Source organism: Borostomias antarcticus (genome assembly GCF_949987555.1).
Source record: "Borostomias antarcticus genome assembly, chromosome: 16".
NCBI classification, from domain to species: Eukaryota; Metazoa; Chordata; class Actinopteri; order Stomiiformes; family Stomiidae; genus Borostomias; species Borostomias antarcticus.
Window position 1 is genome coordinate 16,948,241 of NC_140249.1, and position 22,662 is coordinate 16,970,902.

Genomic DNA, 22,662 nt, shown 5'->3' on the forward strand with positions numbered 1-22,662 from the left:
CCGGTGAGATCTGAAAAGAGAGCTAGGAAGCCTTATAAAACACCACTGCAGAGGTATGTTGAGTTGTGCCTCTGGTTCGGCACTAAATGGCAGGGGGGAACAGCGGAGTCCTACAAACCCCACGATTCAGAAACAAAAGATAAAGTTTGTAATGGTTCAGTACTGACGTGGCACCATTAGCTGTGACTAACACAGTGACAGCCTAGTCTCAATTGAATATCAGGGCCAGCATGTTATCTTCTCACCTGGGGGGTATTCCACAATGCTGGCTGAGTAAGCCTGACCTCTGCACAAAGTGAAACCCGGAAAGCTATTTTTTACTTCAGTCCATGTTCCATATTTGAAGAGTTTTCAGGTTTTACTCATTGCAAAAAGTCAGGCTTACTCAGTTAGCCAGCTTTGTGGAATACCCTGCTGGTCTACATCAGCACTTCCTCAACACTTGAGGAACAAGTGTTAACATGAGTTAACACTTCACAGTTGTGATGTCACTGGTCCCCAGTCGTCAGCAAAACAATAACAACACAAATTGATTAAAAAAAAACTTTCAGCCCGGAGAGTTCAGTGCCAACATTGCGAATATTAATTAGGATTTTTCCTATATTACTAGAAAGCGCAGTGTACAGCTTTCAGGAATGTGGGAATGTTTCAGATTCTTTTTTAATTTTTTGGATTTGTAAAGATTTTTTTTAGATATTTTTAAATGTTTGCCTGTGATGCGGTAGGCTTCTAAATTAAGTACTGGTAGTGAAGTAGATATCCAGGGAAACTGGGTAACCTAATGTGCCAGATGGTTTGTTTCACACAACCATCTAGGAAGGCTCTGTTAGCATCATCTACGCTAACCTCTTCTTTAGGAGCTACCATTGTTGTTCTCGAACGAACAGTTGCTCCTCGCTGTCATCATACTGTACCTAAACCACGCTCATAGCTGCAAGTAGTTCCTCATCAAAGGATGTTGATTGGCCTGACCACATTCTGTTTGGGCACAAATGGATCTCTACTAAGCCTGTCCAGACTGATGTGGGTAGAGAAACAGAATGTGGGCTCACGAGATCAGGATGGTCTCAGAAGGCTAAACTCAGGGACAGACTAGGACTAAAATTCAATAATGGCCAACCCACTGACCTATGAGCTGTCTGTCTACACCTACACACCACAACATGCTGGACCCGGAAGCACCGCTCTTGTGGTTTTGTGACTCCTATAGAGTCCTGTCCCTCTCTCACACACAACAGCAGCAGAATACAAAAAACATCTAATGTAACATGTAGGCTACACATAGCTAGCCTTACACAGACTGAATTGCCATTTTGCTTCACCAATCACACTGCACAGTTTAATTCTGTCAGCACATTCAAACTGGCTTGATTGGCCTGGTTGGAATTCCAACCAAGAAATCACTCTGGAGCCTTTCCAGATTTCAAAAATTCAGATTCAGGGGCTGGAGCCAGGCCAACACATCGCTGCATCAGACTTAAAGATGTTTAACATTAAGCTTGTTTATGCACTTAGAGGTAGTACTATATAATAGAAGGCTGCAGATGTTTCTGACTGTAATTGAAACACTTCCAAGAATCCATGATGGCTGCAGTTAGTATTAGCTGCGAGGCTAGAGGAGAGTATGGGAATCTAGAGCACAGTATCCAAAAGTCCCCAGCACAATTTAACTATTATGCTTTTTACTTTACTCAGTTTTGAAAGTTCACAAGCTGCCACCTTTTACATTGTTTGTATAGACCAGTGACCTCCATTCAGTTTGAAACAAGCCTATAGCCACAAGGAATTCTCTGTGACTATTCCACCCCAGTCTGTAAACAATTACTCTCATTCTCAAAGGCAACTAAACAGCAATAATAATTGCCATTGACTCTTGACTCGACTCTCATACGTAAATAAATGTCATCATATCCATAAATAGCATTGCTGGGTAGCAGCATCCCATCCTTCTCATAATTATATCCAGAAGTCATTCTGTGCTGGCGTAGTAGACCCAACCTAGCAAAGGAAACAAGTGACCAACATGACCACTATTTATAGACAAGCCGACCATACTTGAACCGCTGCTACGTAAGTAGAGTTTGTTTGGAAAATCAGTGGCTGCCAGTTGCTGTTGCTATGGTGGAGGACACACATCGAAAAACTAGTTTCCATATCACCATTTAAATGTGATTCCCAAAGTATCATCAAGATTTACTGGAAACATGATTCTAGATCATTTCTCCCAACTGGGACATTAACCAATAGAAACACTGCCGAACTACTGGGCATTGTCATTACATTGATTTGAGCAGTCCCTAATTGTGCTAAAGTTTTGCTCCAGCCTAGTTGTAGTCTGATTCAACAGATGTACGTTTTTGAGATAAGCCTCTCATTGTCAGATTCAATCCCCCGGACACTGTTGTGCAAGGGCACTGTTAAAAAATAATAAGCTTAGCACCACCAAAGCTGGATTGTGATTATTTTAAAGTTTTACAGCGTTTTTTCCCCTATCTCAGAATGATAAACAGGTGCAGCCAGACCCTTCTCCTGCACTGGGAAGGTGCGAAACTAAGTGTTGAGAAAGGTCTGGTTATGCGAGACTAGCCAAGTGGTAACATTAAACTCAACATCATACTAGACATAGTCATCATCATGATAGAGATGTGATACAGCTTGAATGGAACAAAACTGGGCATACACAGATGCACCCACACACCCACACACACACACACAGGCTCAACTGCAATAGAGCACAAGCCCACTGCTCTTAAACATAAGAATATTTTCTCAGGCTACAGAGGAGAAAGGAAGGACAGCGTAGAAATCAGCTTAGTCTCTCTTCTGGCCTGTTTATCAGCACTTGACAGCATCTGCAGACTGTGTGACTAGCCAGGGAATCTGACTCATCCCCTCAAACAAGGCACAAGGACACAGCGCAGTCCAAACTTTTCCAAGCTTCATCCATTTTTTGTGTGTCTAATCCTTTCCTCTTCCGCATGGGTTTTCCAGACATATTTCGCTAGAGAGTCGTCAAAAGAAGGGAAGGCAGGGGGTGGTAGTCTGGCATTGCCAGACCCAATTTCACAAGTGTGAATGCGCGGGAAACAGAATGTGAGATCACGTGATCAGGATAGCGAAGCCAGGATAGGGGGATGGTGGACAAAGGGAGGGAGAGAGGCTCATTAAGAGGGAGAGAGACTCTTTTAGTGTTCTCTAAACACTATAAATACAACCTAAGTCAGTCATCAAATTATAGCCATCTGTACTGGCTCTTGACCAGCACTCTACCCAGTGGACAAGAAGGCAGTGTTGGGCAGGGTGTGGTGGTGTTTATGGGAGATCTCAGAATGGCTTTGATGATTAATCATGCTCAATCACAGAGGAGTATTGATAAATAATTCTGAAAGGTATGTGAGAACAAGCTTGCCTGTCGGCTGCGGCTTTAAAACGCTGTCCACTCTGGAGTAGCAGGAGTAATAATTCAGAGTTAATGATGCTGTCCTAGGGAGCACTGTGGGTAGAATCATCCCTGTACAAGCAGCATAGAATCCATCACAATTCTGTTGTGAACCTGGTCTCCGGGGACATGTACTGTACATGTGTTTAAAACAAGGCAGCCATACACCTTGCACCAGATACATGCACACTCAGCTCTCCAATATCCTTTTTTTGCCCCCAAAACTCGCATACCCTCTGGATATGATTCTCCTTTGCCACAGCATGACTCCGGCCATGAATGCTTGCTGTGAATTCAAATGTGGATGGCCTCTCTCCATGCAGTGAGGTATTGAAGGCTGTCAGCAGTAAAAGGGAGAAATGCCACAGAACAGAGCCTTTTACATCCAAACGCCCCTGGCCCATTTTTACACACATGTTCAGGAGAGTTAATAAATTCCATGTTCAGGTTCCTTCTCCACAAAGACTAGAGTCTGCATCTCATTATAAAATGTGAACATTTTCCTATAGGCAGATGCAGATAATCCCCAGGCAGAAAAATCTTGTCATCCTATTATCTTGCCCCCTTTTTCTGTGAACGATCCAACAACAGTTCAGACTATACTGTACATCTTTTTGTAATTTTCTTTGTTCAATTAAATTAACTTCTAGATTTATTATCTAGATTGAAAAAGATTTCTTCCTGGTTGCTGCTTGTATGTCTTTGTGCTATTACCAGTAGCCTTCTGTTTGGAAGACTGTTTGACAGTGGGCTTGAAATCTCTGAACCATATCTGAAACCGTATCTTAGATTACGACACTGTGTAATTTTATGGAGCATCCTGTATGAGATTATCAGCTCTTGCATTCAAACAGCCAATTCTCCATGTTTAGGCTTACCTAAGCTTGTGCAATGGTATGATATGCAAATGCTTTAACTATAGAAATGCATTTGTGAACTCTTTCCTAAGTGGTTTGTTAGTGAGCTGGCTTCTGGCACCAAATTTAGCCTGAAGTACTGCTGTGCAGTATGTTAGCTAAGCATGGCAATGGCTGCTATTCAGATAAACAAGAAAGGCCTATTTGCATCTCACAACAGTACAATACACCCGCTGAGTCCATCACTCCTCTGAGACCATGACCTCTTTGATATGCTCTGTTTGGCACATCAGTGTCTTCTGCAGGTATTGTGGACCATTCTGAAAAAAATCCTCTGTGCTGTCTTCCAGTGGCTTCCTCTGGCTTGACCTCTAACCTCTGAAAGAGGATTGGATGGGTTGTGGAAAGTCCCCTTCTATGTCTCTCCTGGCTCAAGCCATGGTGCTTCAACCCTGCTTCAGAGGTCCTATGATTTAATAAGAGGACGAGCATGGGGGCATATTTGACTTCTTGAGTGGTTTACATTTTGGAGGGCTTCCAGAGCATGGTCTGAGGCAGGTGCAGATTTCACATATTATTGGAAAAGAGACAGCCCAAGCTTGGGAAATCCTACTGCTATAGAGTTGCTGCCCAAGAGCCTCTCCTGGGGTAATGACTGTTTCAGAGGGAAAATCCCTTGCTTCACAGCACTGCTTCACAGCAAGCTACGGCTGTTTGAGGTCTGATCATGTATTCATTAACCAAGGTGAGCCTGCATCTGTGCATGGCTGACATTAGTGTGCAGGAAAATCTTTTCTAATTAGTTTCTGTAACACAACATCCAAAATCTCTAAGATGCTCTGTCTGGAGCCAGAATTATTTGAAGCAGATTTGATCAGATATGGACACAAACAGGGCTGTAACCCCCCCATCCACCCACCCACCCCCATTTAATTGAGAATGCATATTAGGGTATAAATGCTATACATGCCTCTACTGTAGATTAGGTTTAAAATATAACTCAAACAATAATTGAACTGGTGTTAATTAACCATAAATGTTAATTAAACATTTATTTTTCCTCATTAGTTAGATTTGGCCTTTCCCTCAACTTGGCTGATCTAATTCATGCATATGGTCTCTATACTCTGTGGTATTTTCTGCTTAGAATTGACCTTCTGCCGCATTGCCTCTATCCAGACTGCTCTGTCTCTGTACTTCTCCTGTCTCCCCTGCCATACAGTTCATACAGCAGAGAATGTTTTAGTATTATTAATTTACTTAATTATTTCTAGTAGAAATGTCCAGAAAAGTCCCCAGACCAGATAAAGACAATCTTGAACTTCAAATGAACTGATACCTCACAGTACAGTATAAGGCTACTATCACCAGTTTACTATTCAATAAATGTGTTTCTTTGGGTGAAAAATGGAAACAGCCATAAATAAATAAATAAATAAATAATATATATATAGGGTTATTCAAAAGGTTTTTGTCTCTGTTGTCTTATATATCCATCACAATTCTGTGTTTCTGTTGTCTTATATATAAGACAACAGAAACAAAAACCTTTTGAATTGAATTATTAGTTGTTCAATAAAGTTGAGATAATTTATTTTTTTCTCACACATTTTTCTACAGCATCCTACTTTGGGGACAGTTTCTGCAAGATACAGTCAATCCAAGATGTCTCTTCCTTCCACCTGTCACTGCAGTTTAAGACCAGCCGAAGAAGTGGACTTCTTCTCCTGGCTGCAGGGATGCAGGACTACATGTTCCTAGAACTCCACAATGGGAAGCTACAGGTAAGCCGGACAACTGTCTGTTTGTAAGGGTTCTTATTGTAATAAACATAGCTTTTTCCCGTCTATCAATCTAAGTGTTTTACTACACAGAAATGCACTTCATCATCTGTCTTCAGGATAGTTGGATTTCCAGTGTATTTTTGACAGGAATTAATGGCATAAGCCTACTTGTTTTTTCATTCCTTATATATCATATTGAGTCATCCAGTACAGTCCCAGGCACAACAGGCAACAAAAGTCTCTTTAGGATGAAATCAGAATTACAGTATCTACTCAAAATCCCCATGAAGATCAATTGGTTCACATTATCTACTTTAAAGTTGAGTATCTCAATTAAATTAGATACTTTTTCATTATAAAACTGCTTAGCAGAGTCTGTGAGCATGGATTGTGCCCAATAAACAAACAGTGAACTGTCTGTACTCTGTGGGCTCTAATATGGCCCTGTTTCACAAAGGTTATAGTCAAATGCTATTGGATAGGAAAACTACTGGCACAATGCTCACATTTTTGTATTTCTCTCACACAAAGTGTCAGGAGTTAGTACTGTAGGTGTGTTTTGTCATATGGGCAGAATAAATTTACGTTTTAGCAAGCGTGTGCCATTTCCTAATCTTGTAGCCATCCTGATCACCTAAGCTCACATTCTGTTTCTCTCCACGGATCAGTCTGGCAACACTAAAGACAATTCCATGTGCTCGGCCAAAACTTTGCCTGTCCGATCAGCATCCAGTTTAGTTGATGACGAAAATCATAAATATGGCACTGCCTTTGAGGAGGTTGGTGTAAATGCTGCAGTCAGAGGTTTCATATGGCTGGGTGGGACATGTCGGACATGAGATGGTAGGCGATTTGGAAAAAACAACAACTAAGAAACGGTTCTGATCCTTAAAACATCTAGGTGATTGAATGTAATCAATAATAACATTGATGATTGAAATGTTGGGTATGTTGGGTATATGATTTGGAAATTAGAAATAATTCCGCAAGAAATCAATGATTACAAAAGGTAACCTATTTTCCCATCACAAGGCCTAATAGTTGCCTCACTCAAGTTTAAGTTATAGCCTCAAAACAATCATAATTTATTATGCCACTTTCAAACCACTGTTCATGAAAGAAAGTTTATGATTGAGCAATTTGTATAGAATATAGTGCCATCATTCAAAATGTTTTTATTTTATTTTATCCTAGGTGCGAATGGACATAGGGGGTGGTGAGGTGGTGCTCCCCACATCCCATGGACTGCAGCTGAACAACCTCCTAGAGCACAAAGTGTCCATCACACTACAGGATTCCAAACTGACCATAATGATTGATGAAGACTTCTCCACATTTATCCCTGTGGATGACAATGAGGACCTCAACATTGACTTAGGAGTTTGGCTGGGGGGCACTGGAGACTTGGATACATCATATCTCAGCACAGCTGTTATACCATTCCGCGGTTGCTTGAGCAATGTCAAATTTGAGTCCCATCAATTTGATATTCTTGAAGGTGAACCAACGGACTGTCATGATACCAAGGAATCTTGCAGCAGTGAATTTGAAGCCGGTGATGGGGAGGCAACCAGCTTCATAAGCCCAGACTCCTTTGTGTCCTTCCCTACCTGGAGTGGGGCAAGTGGAAGTGCACGCACCCTAGAATTCCTCATGAAAACCACCATAGAGGATGCTATTCTTGCTTTCCACCCTGGAAGAGAGTCTGATTTCATTGCTATCGGCTTGGAAGCAGGCTACGTCAAAGGGGTTGTAGACCCTGGCAGTGGTATGGTAGTACTGGACAATTCCAAAGTGAAGCTAGATGACGATCAATGGCACAGAGTCCGGATTCACATTGATCAGAGTTTGTTTGAGATTAATGTGGATAGCCAGTCCACTTCCCTTCCTATAAGTGGAGCTGAGAGATTGGATTTAGTTGGTAACCTATATTTAGGAGGTATCCAGGCTAAGATGAAGGAAGTTTTCCGGGACAGCGGGTTCTTGGATCGCATGGAGGAGGCTATAACATCTGAAGCCTTCATTGGATGCTTAGGGGAAATCAAAGTAAATCAGAAAGATAGAAGCCTGCAAGACGCTTTAGTGACCAAAGATGTTCATGTAAAATGTGAGGGAGAGGACTATGACTACTCAAGTTATTATGACCCAGAGGCAACCACAACCACTGCCCCTGTTCGTGTCCGATATGTTGATGTTGACCCCAATGAGCGACATTGCTATCCAACAGATGATATGCCTGAGGTATTCCAGAACATAACAAAACTCCTTGATGTCACTCCATTGCTTGTCCCTGAGGGTGGTGAAGCCTTCCTTGATGTTAACAATCTGAGCCCCACGTTTGACCTAAATACTGTGGGACTCCGACAATCTCAAATCATCTTTACTCTTCAAAGTGATCCTTGGTATGGGCTGGTTGATATGGACATCAACACCAGACGTATAAAAAAATTCACTCTCCTGGATGTGGCCAGTAAGAAAATTAAGTATCTCCATGATGGTAATGAAAAGTACGGAGATCAAATCCAATTAGAGGTTGTAACTCACAGCAACAGTTATATTCCAGACTGCTTAAAGAATGCCCGTCAGTTTATCCTTCCAGTTGAGATCATTCCTGTCAATGATATACCTCAACTTAGTGGTGAAGACATTTCCATCACAGAAAGTGGGCGCACTCGCTTAAGTCCCAACCTTATAAAAATTGTGGATTCAGATACTCGCTGTGATGAGTTGATCGTAACTTTAACTTCAGAACCATCCAGAGATGTGGGTTATCTTGAAAATGGCCAAGAACCGGGGAGAAGTATCAGTACATTTACTTGTAGGCAGTTGAAAGATGGTAATATATACTTTGTCCACCGAGGTGGAAGTGGAGCCGGGATCACTCTGCAGGTGTCTGACGGACAATCAATAAGTCAATCAACTTCTTTCAAACTGTCTGTCACACAACCTCACATGACCCTGGTGACCAATACTGGCCTTCTTTTGTCTCAGGGAAGCAACTCTTCCATTGGGATCCAAAATCTGGCTGTCATTGCTAATCCACGTAATGGAGATATTGTTTACAACGTCACACAGACTCTGAGATTTGGGGAGTTGCAGATTCTTACAAGCAATAACTTGCCCCAACAGGTTACATCTTTTCACCAGTCAGATTTGGAGAAAGACTCTCTGACATATGTTAGCACAGATTCGTCTGACCAGGATGATATTATGGTAGAGCGCATTCAGTTAGACATTCAGCTTGGACAGTTCACCCTGCGGAACAACACCTTCTTGGTCAAAATCATCCCCTCACAGATAAAAATGTCCAAACTGATTCCCCTAGAGTTGGAGGGAGAAGATCAAAAGGAAATAAAAAGCACAGATCTTGAGGCCGTGGTGAAAGGAAAGACTGTAGACTTTGAATCTATTAGATACATCCTCTTAAAAGTCCCAGCACTAGGTATTCTCCAGTTGCTTGACAGGAGACTGGTTGAGGATGACAGTTTCACACAACAAGACCTCTTGAACGGCCATATCAGCTACAGAGTCCGGGTTCGCAGGGCTGTGGATAGCGAAGACCAGTTCCAGTTTAAAGTATTTGCTGATAATCAGTACTCTACAGTGTATACCTACCCAATCCACATCCTGGCTGACTCAGACATCCCTGTCTTGACCAATGAAAGATTGGTTGTTTTGGAGGGTGAGGAGAATATTCTGAACAAAGACTACCTATGGATTCAAACACCCAGCTCGACAGACTTTGTGTATCGGGTGACACAAGACCCCAAGTATGGTCGTCTCATCAGGGAGTCCCCTCCTGGACAGCCCAGATTTGAAGGTGCAATCAAAGTTTTCAGTAATGAGGACCTTCAGCTTGACAGGCTTATCTATAAACATGACATCTTGGGGAAAAGTGAAGATGAGTTTCATTTCTTAGCTTTTGAACAGGCTAGAGGAAGTTCTGTGATTCAAATTGATGGTCAAGCATCCACGAGTGGAGTTTTTAGAATTTCCGTTCAGTCTAAGAATGATCATGTTCCAGTCCAGGTTGTGGATAAAACCTTCAATGTTGTACGAAATGGACAGCGATTATTGACCACTGATGACATTCTATTCAAGGATGAAGACTCAGGCTTCAACGATAGCCAGCTGGTCTATGCTCGTGTGGGCATCCTCTCAGGAAACATTGTCTTAACCTCTGACCCCTCACAGCCCCTCTACCGTTTCACTCAAGCAGACTTGAGAGATAAGAATGTTCTGTTTGTGCACCACGGAGCAGACCTCGAGCGTTTCCAGCTTCAGGTGTCCGACGGCCTGCACAAGACCACCGCTCTTCTGCAGATCCAGGCTGGCGAGCCTTACCTCCGGGTGGTGAACAACGTCATGGTGGTCATGGATCGTGGCAGCACCAAGACCCTCAACACCACCTTGTTGAGTACAGAGTCCAACATGGACATCCGAGATGCTAGCGAGATCCTGTATGAGGTGACAACGCCCCCTAGTGATGGGACGATCATTGTGAGTGGGATTGAGGCTTCTCGATTCACCCAGGAGGATCTGAAAAAGGGTGTGGTGTCATATGAGCACAATGATGAGAGCCTGAGATCCAAGGACTCTTTTGGCTTCATTGTGCAAGCTAAGGGACATTCTGAGGAGGGGACCTTTAGGGTAAAGATATTCAAGCAAGGTTACTTGTCCGAACCTGAGGTCATCATCAATAATGTCATCATCTCCTATGAAGGGGAACACACTGTAATGGACCAAGACCATCTGAAGGTTTGTTAACATTAACAATATTTTCTCAAATGAACATGAGTGTATGAACATGCATTTCATCTGGCACATCTTTTAGTGCAGTTTTAGCTTGGCCAAAATATATTTCCCTGTTTTCATGGTGTGAAATAGAGATATTCTTCTGCACAAAACGTGCTTCATATTGATGTTTCAAATTCTAAGTGCTGAACATTAAAATAGTTAGCCACTTCCAACCCACCATAGAGCTGATATAGACTCCTCAAAGCAATGTGGCTGTAAATGTGTCTGTGTATTAATGTGCAGTATGTTGCAAAATTATACATTCAGTTACACAGGTTATACTATGAGACCATTATCAAGAGGAAAATGTATTATTCTGATGCCTGAGCATGTAAACATTTCCGTCAGATGTACTGACGCCTAAGTCAATACATTCATCTTAAATCCAGCTGACATTTTTGTGACATACAGTATGTTGACCAAATACAGTAGTTGTATGTATTACAAAGGAAAACAAGTTCACAATGAACCTGTCGCCCCCCACCCATGATGCATGTCGTCAGCATATACAGTTGTTGAATGTGTAAGTGGAGTGGCCTTTTCTATTTTTTGTTGTGATCATGTGACTTAGGGTAATTTTAATACACATCAATACAACACACCCCATGCCACGGTGCTGATCATACTGTTATGACTGAATGTAATGACTGAATATGAACCTGTTATCTACTGCACGTCATACAACTCTTCTCAGGTGGAGCAAGCTGACATCTTACCCACAGAAATGGTCTTCACCATCAAAGAGCCTCCTCGTCTCGGCCACGTGGTGATGCTGACCAACGATTCTGACAGCACAGCTGCACCTGTCTTGGATTATATCTACTCTTTTACCCAAGAGGACATCAACCAGGGACGCATCCTCTACGTATCTGCATCCGTCCAGGTACCTAATCACACACATACAGAGGGTGCTCACTGGACAGTAAGGATTTTTCACTGCAACAGTGCAACTCAACTAGGCACCACCAAATATAGTCCACTTGGCAATAAACAAATCATTATGAGTTTGAAAACAGACAATTAGTAGACTGTGTGAATTGTTTTAAATATGTCTTGGATTGGCTATTAGCTTGAATTAGAATGTTCCATTGCCTATAATCCAGTCGTTCTGAATGGGGATGGGGGCTCATTTACACCCCAGTTAAACAGTAGGCTGACCTATATCTGATCTAACAATGTCTTAATATGTTGATTTCAGAAATACAATTAGCTAGTTAGCTAGCGGCACAACTCCAAACTAGGCATCAACACATATAGTATCTACCGCAAGAGAGGTAGAACACTAATTCACTAAAGTGGAATTGCGGCAGTTAATTGCACCATTACATTGCACGTCAGTTGCTCCAGCTATGTGCTCCGTTGTAAAAACCTATTCACTAAAGACATTGCGCTAATAATATCCCAGCGCAAACACGCCCATTTGGTGTTTGCAGCTGAGTGCAATTTGCTGCTGATATAGGAAATTACTATAAATACTACCCGTATGCATATCATTGGACAATGGCAGAAAGATACGATTTTCAGACCGCGAACTTGAAGTCCTCACGGATGAGGTTCAAAAACATGTCTCACAGCTTTCCGCAAAAAATATCACGTCGGCAGCAAAAAATCATATTTAATTTCCCAAGCAGTCAGTGCCGTTGGTGTGTGTAAACGCGGAAGTACGGACTGCAAACGGAGGTGGAATGATTTGAAAAGACAACACACACACCCCTTGCGCTTAAATAGGCCTACCACCACGTCTCTGAAAACTGAATTAATTTCACTTTAACTGCATGAGGCAATTGGCGCTGATCTTTGTGAATTTGGCAGATTTTGCAATAATGTTCATTTGCATAGAAAGGGGAACATTCTCCGCCCATATTACCTAAATTAAATATCAGCTAATAATACCGGCGCAGAGAAACGCTATGACGAAGGCAATGTTAACACTGTATTTCACCCTTTGCAAGGGCTTTGTGAATAGTAAAGTTTATTTTCGACTTATTTGCACAGGTTTTGCATCAAGAAAAGCTGCGCAATCCTTTAGTGAATTCGCCCCTAAGAATTAGTTTGCTATTCTTGCACTTTGCCTTCAGCACTATTATGCTCTTAGTCACTTGTTTTAGAATGCACTTGTGAGTTCTGGCAAGTAGTAGTAGTACTTTGGCTTTTCATATGTTAAATGCAATTATTGTTAGTCGCTTCGGATAAAAGTGTCTGCTAAATGACTGTAATGTAATGTAATGTAAGAAAAGAAGTGTGTTAGAGGCTGTGTCCACATACTGTAGCACCTTTTTCTGTTAGAAAAACGCTGGGGAAAGCTTTGTCCCAGCACCCTGTAGCGCTTCGTCAAACGTGACTGAGTAGGCTAGCAATAACCAAAATGACGCAACGTTTTTGAGAATCCCTAATATCACTGACCCAAAATAATTTAGAAAGTGAAATCATGCAAACAGCTCACGGTGCATAGTTTATGAGCAGCCGTTTGTGAGCACAATAACTACTGTTTCACTACTTGATTGCTATTGCGATGTGTAGTGATTTATGTAGTGATTTCAATAGTAATGAGTAGAGAATTGAGTCGTTTCACTACTGATCACTACTGACAATTACTACATGTCTATTCAAATCACGGCACGATTGCTACTTAATTACTTCTGTCTCACTATTGGCTTTTGGGAAATTACTAGCCGAGTGCGGGTCTCGGGAGATGTCTCCCGATAGCTGACAAGTCAAGCCCTATCCAATATATGATTGGTTGCCTGAAAGCAGCGGCAGTGATGACACCACCGCCTTTCTGAAAAGTTCTTATATTCTCATTTTTGAGAGCTCGGGGCAGCCGCCCAAAAAAGTCAGAGCGCTTGGTATAAAAGACACTGGATGCCACCAACCATCCGCAGTGAAGAAATGAAAGCAGGTCAGCTCCCTCCTCCAGACAAGTGTTCATTCCACCTGGGTGATGCTCAGCTGCCAGTATGCCCAAAAGCAATCACCACACATCAGCTAAGGAGAGATGGCAGGGGGGAGAAAGGTGGCATTAGCCGGCTGCTTTGCTATATTTTTACACTATCTTTAAATCTGTTCTAATTGTGTTTAATGATTTATGTTTTTATCCTTCTCCTTTTATGTAAAGCACTATGTACTACAGTACATTTATTTGTATGAATGGTACTATATAAATAAAATGACATTGACATTCCCATTCAGAATGACTGAATTATAGGCAATGGAACATCCTAATCCAAGCTAATAGCCAGTCCAAAACACATTTAAAACAAATCACACAGTCTACTAATTGTCTATTTTCACACTCATAATGATTACTGGTTTGTTTATGGCCAAGTGGCCTTTTGTTCAGTCGATTATAACAGGGAAAATGTCCTACTCTGACGCCTGTGCATGTTAGCCTTTTGTGAGGTACCTAAATCAATACAGAAAATTCTCTGTAATCTTTATTTTCGTCACCTGTTTGACAAAATAATTTTTTTGTCACTATTTTGACTAAATCACATTTCATCACTTATGTTGACAAAATAGTTGTATATGTATTATACACATCTGTTCCAAATGGGCAGATTAATTACAGCTTTGAGAACAGCTCATCCAAGCAACTTCACACTAAACACTGCACGTACAGTAGGTCCTGAGAAATACACCTGTTGAATGTCAACTTCATAAGGGCCCAGTTCTCAAGATAATCGAAATACACAGGCCAGATTTCTGCCTTTATAGTAACATGCTAGGGGGTCCAGGTTCACCCATCTCTCTCATCTCCAAAGGTTTGCCATAATTACTGTGAAACCGTCGGTTTTGGTGATGTTTTGTTATGCATTAGCCAATATTTAAAACATGTATTAACTGAGCACCTTCTGTGTAGTACTTGTTACATGCTTTGGATGTAGTTGTCACATAGCGCACACAATTCAGACACTTGAATTCAGGTGTCCCACGTTTTATTTCTCCATGGCATTTTGGGTCAATTAATACAACTGTTTGGCTGTTAGTACCCAAAAGGCATGGATGAAAACCAACAGCCTTCTTAGCATCTTATTGTTCTATTTATTCATTGTCATCATTGTTTACTACTGCATACTATAAAGTCATAATATTGGGTATACAATCATTATCTTTGGTCATCCAGGGCAGTGATGGATTCACGGCAGACGTCAGTAATGGTTTCACCACAGTGGAGGACCTACGAGTGCCAGTTGACATCATGCCCCGCCTCATCCCCATACAAACCGCCAATTTCACAGTGAAGGAGGGTGGCGGGGTGGCCATCACCACGGAGCTCCTGAACATCTCACATCCCTTCTACAGTTCGGCTAATATCGACTTCATCATGGAAGAGCCACCGCAGCATGGAAATATCCGTTACCAGGACGGAGACGAGCAAGAGCTCACCTTCTTCACCTGGGAAGAGGTAGGCACTCTCCTATCCGTCAGATTAGTACTTTTCTAGTAAAAGAACCAAAATATAAGGTGTGTGTATTTTTTTTCCTCTTTATTTCAGTCGACGTAGCCAGCTATGATTGGTCAAGCCAATGGAACTCATAGAACTAGGGTTACTATACATTATAGTCGTCGTTCCTTCTCCTCAAATACACGCCTGCAAAACGTATCCACAAGCAATGTGATGCAGTCAACAGGCGCCAAAGGAATCAAACAAACAACAAACACATATTTTATTTGTCACACGGTGAGACACATGCACATCACATGGTGTAGGCGGCGAAACACACACACAAAATGGCTGGAGCATCCACCGATGAAACTTCTCTCCTGCTCTTAACCCAAACCGTCGTCCTTCCCCAAGGGCAGCTGGGAGCAGACAGTAGGCAGCGTGCATGCTGGGACGCGCCCGGGGACGGACAGCAGTAGCAATCTGTTCTTCTGCATATTTTTCATATTTTTTTATGAGGGAAACCCATGCAAACAGAGAGAGAGAGCATGAAAAGTCCGCACAGAAAGGCCCAGAGACCTTCTTGCTGTGAGGCTGTGCCACCTTGCCGCACATGAGCGATTTTGGGGTTCAGTGTCTTACTCAAGGATACTTCGGCATACTCCGGAAGCAGGGATTGAACCTTGCGAACCCCAGCCGGCCGCTTTACCTCCCAAGCTACGTGCCGCCCCCTCCTATTACTAGCCTATAGGTGTTCTGGTAGTGCTCTGACCTGCTACATACTCTCTCTCTCTCTAGGACATCCTTTAATTCTCCAGTGAAGAGGATCCTGAATCTTTCAAATGTCCAAAAATCTGCAGTGGTTTTTCATCTTTTGAAAACTCTTCAATTTCATGGAATGTTCATATTCAAAACAATAATACCACAGTTTACAGTGATTTGGACCAAGAAGTTGAATATTCCATTGGTTCCATTAAAAGGAACCTTATACAACGGTTAGTTCTGGTTCTTGATTCTGATTGGCTGGAAGCCGTGTTAAAATACTTTGTAACACGCACCTGGGACCGCATATCATTCCATTTTCAGTATTACCATATACCATGTCTATACCAAAAACCATCCAAAGTGAACCGATGATAAACTGTGGATCAAAAAAACACTTTGATCTACGAATACATACATACATACATACATACATACATACATACATACATACATACATACATACATACATACATACATACATATCGTCTAATAAACTATTGAAACCCTGTAGTGCGAAAAAGTGCATACAGTAGAAACACTAAACATATCTTGAAATGACAGAGAGGCCTTGAGGAGCTCAACTGCCTAGCGGCCATATGGTGCCATCACAATCATAGAATAGGTTTCTAATAGTTCTTCCCACTTAAGTAATGTGGGGTTCTGTTTCTGTAGAAACTATTAGAAGGTATAAGAACAAAAAGAGATTTGTTAGAGTCACAGAAAACAAAACAGAGCAAGCGTGACTCATTTGGATTATTTTGGAACCAACAACTTTCCAACTGACCACTAACTATATAATCTAGAATTTCTGGGCCTTAATTACAAGACACTACTAAAATAATATCTACCTTACTAGACTTTATTTATTATTCCACACAATGTTGCCCTGCTCTGTCTGACTTGGCAGGGCGAGTCAGACAGAGGGAATTCTGGGTCTGCATTAGTCTGGTCTCCAACCATGTGGTCTTGAAGACCTCTGCTCGGAAAGAATGAAAACGAGATGAGTCTGTTGTCCGTATGGAAGGCCTCATGCATTCTGAATGTACAACCAAGTCAAATGGAGCTAGTTAGTCACTCACTTATGCGGCTACGTATAGCTCTCATCTCCTCTCCACCCTCTCTCACTCTCCGAAGGGTTGTGGAAAAACTGACGATGCCGTTTGGCAGCCCAGAGCCAAAATAAACTCACTCAGTATATTCCTATAATAATGCTTCTGCACACAACCCTCCATTTTGCCAGACGCTCTCTCTCAAAGACCCCACTGTGTGCTACAACTCAACTGGGACCTTTGCATAGCTACGATTCAGCTAAATCTGATTATGGATAGAAAATGGGGAAAAATGAACAGCTTCATGATATCCATTCTGACAAGGTTGCAGGCAAATGGTTGGTAGTACTATTTTATGAGTGCCCTCTTTACTTTTTCTGACCCTTTTCTCACATATGGACGGCTAGTTCAGAGGAAGAAATGCAGCACTTCCCCCAAATGAGAAGCACATTGAATCTATGGGGGCTCCGTTTCAGGCAGGATTGGAACTCTAAATTAAAGGCGGATGTGCTCACACTCATTATCGGACATGATTTGGAATGTCGTTACTCATGCATGTGGGAGCAGCGCTTGTTTTCATGCCTGTCGCACAGTCGCTATAGTCTAACACCACCGGGCAAGACCCATCGCTCCTGGATCTTCAGATTGTCTTAACTGCTCTGTATCAGAAACCTGGCGATAAACTTATTGCGGGGGTGTTTTTGAGGCTACAGTATGTGTGAGGGTGTTTGTACGAGTGAGGGTATTTGTTAGGGTAAAGTAACCCAACTTGTGGTTAAAAACTGTCTGTAGTTCTCATTACAGGCTTGTCCTCATCATACAGTAGAGTACAGCAGGACAGCCCTCAGGAATGTCAGTGGCCTGCTGCATGCTTTCCACGAGCTACATAGGAACAAAGAAGGGGTGTGAGAGAAGATACTGATAACGGAATCTCATGATGTTTGGTATTTGGGTCCATTTCGCTTGGCTGACTGGGATATAGAGTAGAGCAGTGTTGTTATCGTTGTCATCGTTTTTGTTACTGTGGTCCTTGGAACCCACTGAGGTTATAAATTATGACCAGGAACTGAGTTTCTTTATCCATGTGACAGTGTAGATTATACTGTAGGGCAGATTACAGCATGTGATTCTGATCTATGCAGCATATTCTGCTTCGTGTCAGAGAACGGATTTGTCTATGGAGTAGAAGAGAGATTCCTGCAGAGAGATTCCTGAAGAGAGATTCCTTTCCTTTACTTGCAAACACATTTTATTATAACATTTTATAACCTCTTGACGAAAGTCTTAGACTTTCAATTCAGTTTGTTTGCAAGTAAATGACAGTGTGTGGGAATCTCTCTTCTACTCCATGGACATTACCTCCTACGCACCTGTCCACAAGGATTTGAAGGTATGCAAAGCCTTTAGTCAAGTAAACAGATTTGCGAAATGGGAAATGAGTTGCCGTGCAAGGTGGTGGTCAGGAGAGAGTACAAGCGCTGAATTTGTAATTCAAGTGATGTGGGTTCAAGACCAGCAAGCAAGAATTCAGTTCTGCAGCGGATGCATTGAATTATGTTACATGGTGCCTCTCGATGGTGTTGATATAAATGTAAAAATGTTTTGTCATGTTATTTTTATGTGTATATGGTCTTAGTTTTCTCTAGCCTACATGTGTGGTAGTCCAATGAAACTGAAAGACATAGTGCTAGGCTAGTACCAAAATCAGAATAAGAATTTGGTTTATTTGCCAAGTAAATTCCAGGACTCGGAGGATGGTGCACAGAGCAATTTTATATATATTTTTTTTTTTTTCTTTTATAAAAAATAAAAATCAGAATCAAACAAGAAGATGAAAGATACATTCTACAGATGCGCTTGGACGCATCACCAGTGACGGAACCTGGGTTCACTCGGTGTTCCGGGTCTTTCAACATCAAAGACCCGAAACAGCGAGCCAGCCTCAACCAGAACACTGCCCAAAATCCTCAAAAGAATAGCTGTTAGTTATAGGAATAAATCCAGCCAGCCTATTAGTAAAAGCACATCACACACACACACTGATATTACAAATGCAGGAGATACAAGCGTGTTCTATTACTGTAGATGTTAAAACTCTATTGTTCTATGCAATGGTTAGGTTGTATTAACAGATGTAAAGCCACATATTGTTGTTTCTCCTATAGAAAATGTGATGGCCACATGTTAAACAAAAGACATTTGTTTATTGCCTTAGGAGAGAGACTGATTGTCTCGCTCACTTTCCTGAAACCAGTAATGACACGGGGTGTTTTTCCAGTGGATTGGCAGACATCTGGTATCCATTAGTTTCTCCTGGCTCCCCCCTCATCACCAAGGCTTACTGCTACCCAGGATGTAGAATGAATAGGAACTCTCTGTCATGCAGCGAGATGTGGCTTGTGCGTGCACTTCCTCAAAGAATCAGGCGTAGGCTTGCTGATTGGCTAACCTTTCACCAACTGAGTGAAAATTTGGTAGCTCTTTATCTGGAGGCTACCTACAAAAGGACGTCATAACATGCATAAGCGTGGCATAACACATTAATAAAGCAGTGCTTTCAGAAAGTCAATATTCGCTATGTTTTATGCAGTAAGTGACATTGAAAATATGAGAGATCAATAATAACAAGTGAAGCAGTACTTGCTGGTCATGTCAGAATCTTTAATAGGAACACTTTGTTTGAGGTTTGTTTTTGAGATCTATATAAAGCATTTTATGATGATACCCTACACACAAGTCTATAATTGACTCAAAGCGCATTAATGAAGCTTTGGTCCCTCTTGTGTAATCTGTACTTAACCTTTTAAGTAAATGTAAAATGAAATTCCACATTGTTTAAAGTCGCACTGAAATGAAAAAAGCATTCTGTCCCATTTTGGTTCACATAATTGGTCATAGTGTTCACCTATTCAACGATGTATGCCCAAACAAATTACAAAATTCTACTTTTGTTGTAATCTTATATCAAAGTATATAATTTCTTACTTCCTGGAAAACGGTAGGTCACGTGCAATGACGACAACAGGTACCTTAGATTTTAGGCCAATAATCTCACGACATCCACCCGTCAATCAACGCTATCCTTCCATCAAATCTGTCTAAAGTTCTTAAAACCCGTCCACTTGTCAATGTTCCAATCAAATTCCTCTAAACATTATGTCCCACCCTCATAGCTTGTTTGCGTCAGAAATATGTCAAACTACGGAAGTTAGATGATCTCCAACGTCCGTTTCTGTGCGACTTTAAGGGCATCAAACCAGTGTTAATTTTGTTGACGCAAACTTTGACAAAAATTATGACAAAAATTATTCGTCAACAACCTTCATTTAGTTCTCATCACAAGACGATAACTAAATAAAAACTAATTTATGATGACAAGAACTGTAACGAAATCTATATTTTCGTCAACAAATAAAAACTAGACAAATGTTAGGGAGGGCCTAGAACAAAAATATGAACCTCTTCAACTTTAAAGGGCCATGATGTGTAACCACTTCAGTAGCACTGCGCCAAATGAAACGAAGTGAGTTCAGGTGGTAGCTCTCAAGACGCTGTGACTGGCTTCCGCAGCTGTCAGTCAGCTGGCTACAATCGTCATTGTTCATACGTAGTTCCAATCACACACACTTACACTGATATGGTGGTCTATTTAAACACACTGGAAAACCTTGCACACACTGCCGCTAAGTGGGGTGCGTCACGCAATGTTCTGATTGTGTTTTGCTGCTGTCTCCACCACCCTAGCTTGTTTTACCTTACTGTATCTGTCAGGGGATTGATGGGTAATATTCTGACTCTCTGCCTTGGTTGTTGATCATTGTCGTTGATCATGTAAAGCACATGCAGAGAGCTTGCTGAAGCAGAACCATACAGCCAAAGATGAAATGCTTACATTAATTAAATAAATACATTTAAAGCTCAATAAGATAACTTTTTTATAGTTCAATATTCACCTTTACTTGCTATTAGTTTATGAATTGGCCTTAGCAAGACTCCCAAAATCGTTTTCATGACATGAGACTGCATGAGACCCTGTGAATTTATTATATAAACATTTTGGTGTACTGGCTAGTACACTGGCGGGAAATCTAGTGGTGGAAGCGGAAGTGGCGCGTTTTGAGTGTCACAATATCAGGAAGACAACAAACAATTCGCCCAGCGAATTTATCTAGATGCACATAAAAGAAAGAAGATTTACCTGCATTGAAGCCATCCTTCCAGAAAGTCCACTGAAGTAGCTACAATCTTCCAATCCAGTCTGCTCCACGCACATTTATTTTTCCCCATCATTACAGCGAGTGAGTGGGGAATTGTGGGAAGTGTGGTTCTTAAAATGCAGTGCAGATTTTATCACGACCAGAGGGGCTGTCAAAGTGCCGAGATATCTCACGTCGCTTTGAGTGCTAAATCAACACCTGAGTCTGCCTGACTGAACTATTGTATCTTTTCCCAACATTGTTGTGTGACAGGACTGACAGTGATGTTTAAAACCTCGTCTGTCCTGTGCAGGTGAAGCTTGGACACATCTACTACATGCATGACAGCACAGAGAGCGGTGAGGACAGTTTCACGCTCTCCGCCTCAGCCTATGAGATTGAGCGGCGCAGCATTCCTGTCACTTTCACGGTGACGGTCATCCCTGTCAACGATGAGCCACCGAGACTGACGCGAAACACTGGACTGGAGGTAACGTTACTACACTACTGTATTAAAGCAACAAACTATTCCTTTCCCCCTTTTCAAAAAAAAAGAGTTGTGTGTGTGTGTGTGTTGGCTAGGCGGGGTTGTTACAAACTAGGCTTCTGAGTCCTGGAGGGCATACCTCACATACAACCCCTTTTGCACCATTTACTTGCAAAGGAATGGTAAACCTTGAATGTATTTTCATTATCTTACCACTAAGATATTCATTACATTGTCACAAATGCATTGCCTATGAATTCCTTGAGGCAAAAAGAAAATAACTTATAAAAGATAAAAAAGGCAGATCCTATAGTGAGGACTGGGGAAATGGTTGGAAAAATTCAACCATAATCATCTTGCATATCTGGAAACCAACTATGTCATTCAGTTCTCTACACTCTGTCTGTGGCTCAGTGTTGCCATGGCAACACGTATTTTTGAGAGACCAAGATGGAGACACAACTGAGGCTTTTGGCAAAGCCAGGCGCCATTCGATCTTAGCATCTCTCGCGCCACAAAATGTAGAGGCACTGTGTCAATTTCTCTGCAAACACGATTAGCTCTTCTTATAGGTGTGTGATGATGTATGTGGTGTGTGACTTAGGAGAGGAAATGTGTGTGTAGCGTACAGACCTACAGCAGATTATCAGACATGATAAATAACCGGTTTGTGTCCCCCTATGATCCTGCATAGCCATAGGCCAGGCCCAGCAGGACACAGCCGGTCTCCATTAGGTGTCTGAGCTCTCTTCACGAAGTGAAAAAAACAAAAGCGAAGAGAGTAAAATCAAGTTGAAGTGGTACAATGCAGTGGAAATACACCATTTGGCTATGTTTTTCTAGCTGTTTTTTGTGTGTGTGTGTGTCCCTCTTCTCAAGTTGCATATTATAACATAACAAGCAG

At 41.7% G+C, this 22,662-nt stretch overlaps 1 protein-coding gene across 1 annotated transcript in view; it reads left to right on the plus strand.

The window, feature by feature from the left end:
* Positions 1–22,662, plus strand: part of cspg4 (chondroitin sulfate proteoglycan 4) — a gene marked incomplete at both ends in the record, with an annotated part of 58,967 nt that overhangs the window by 24,769 nt on the left and 11,536 nt on the right. Inside the window, 5 exons of the mRNA XM_084450851.1 lie at positions 5,917–6,080; positions 7,275–10,838; positions 11,572–11,760; positions 15,001–15,282; positions 21,585–21,761. Of these exons, the coding sequence (XP_084306977.1) occupies positions 5,917–6,080; positions 7,275–10,838; positions 11,572–11,760; positions 15,001–15,282; positions 21,585–21,761 (4,376 nt within the window). The remainder of the gene's footprint in view (positions 1–5,916; positions 6,081–7,274; positions 10,839–11,571; positions 11,761–15,000; positions 15,283–21,584; positions 21,762–22,662) is intronic.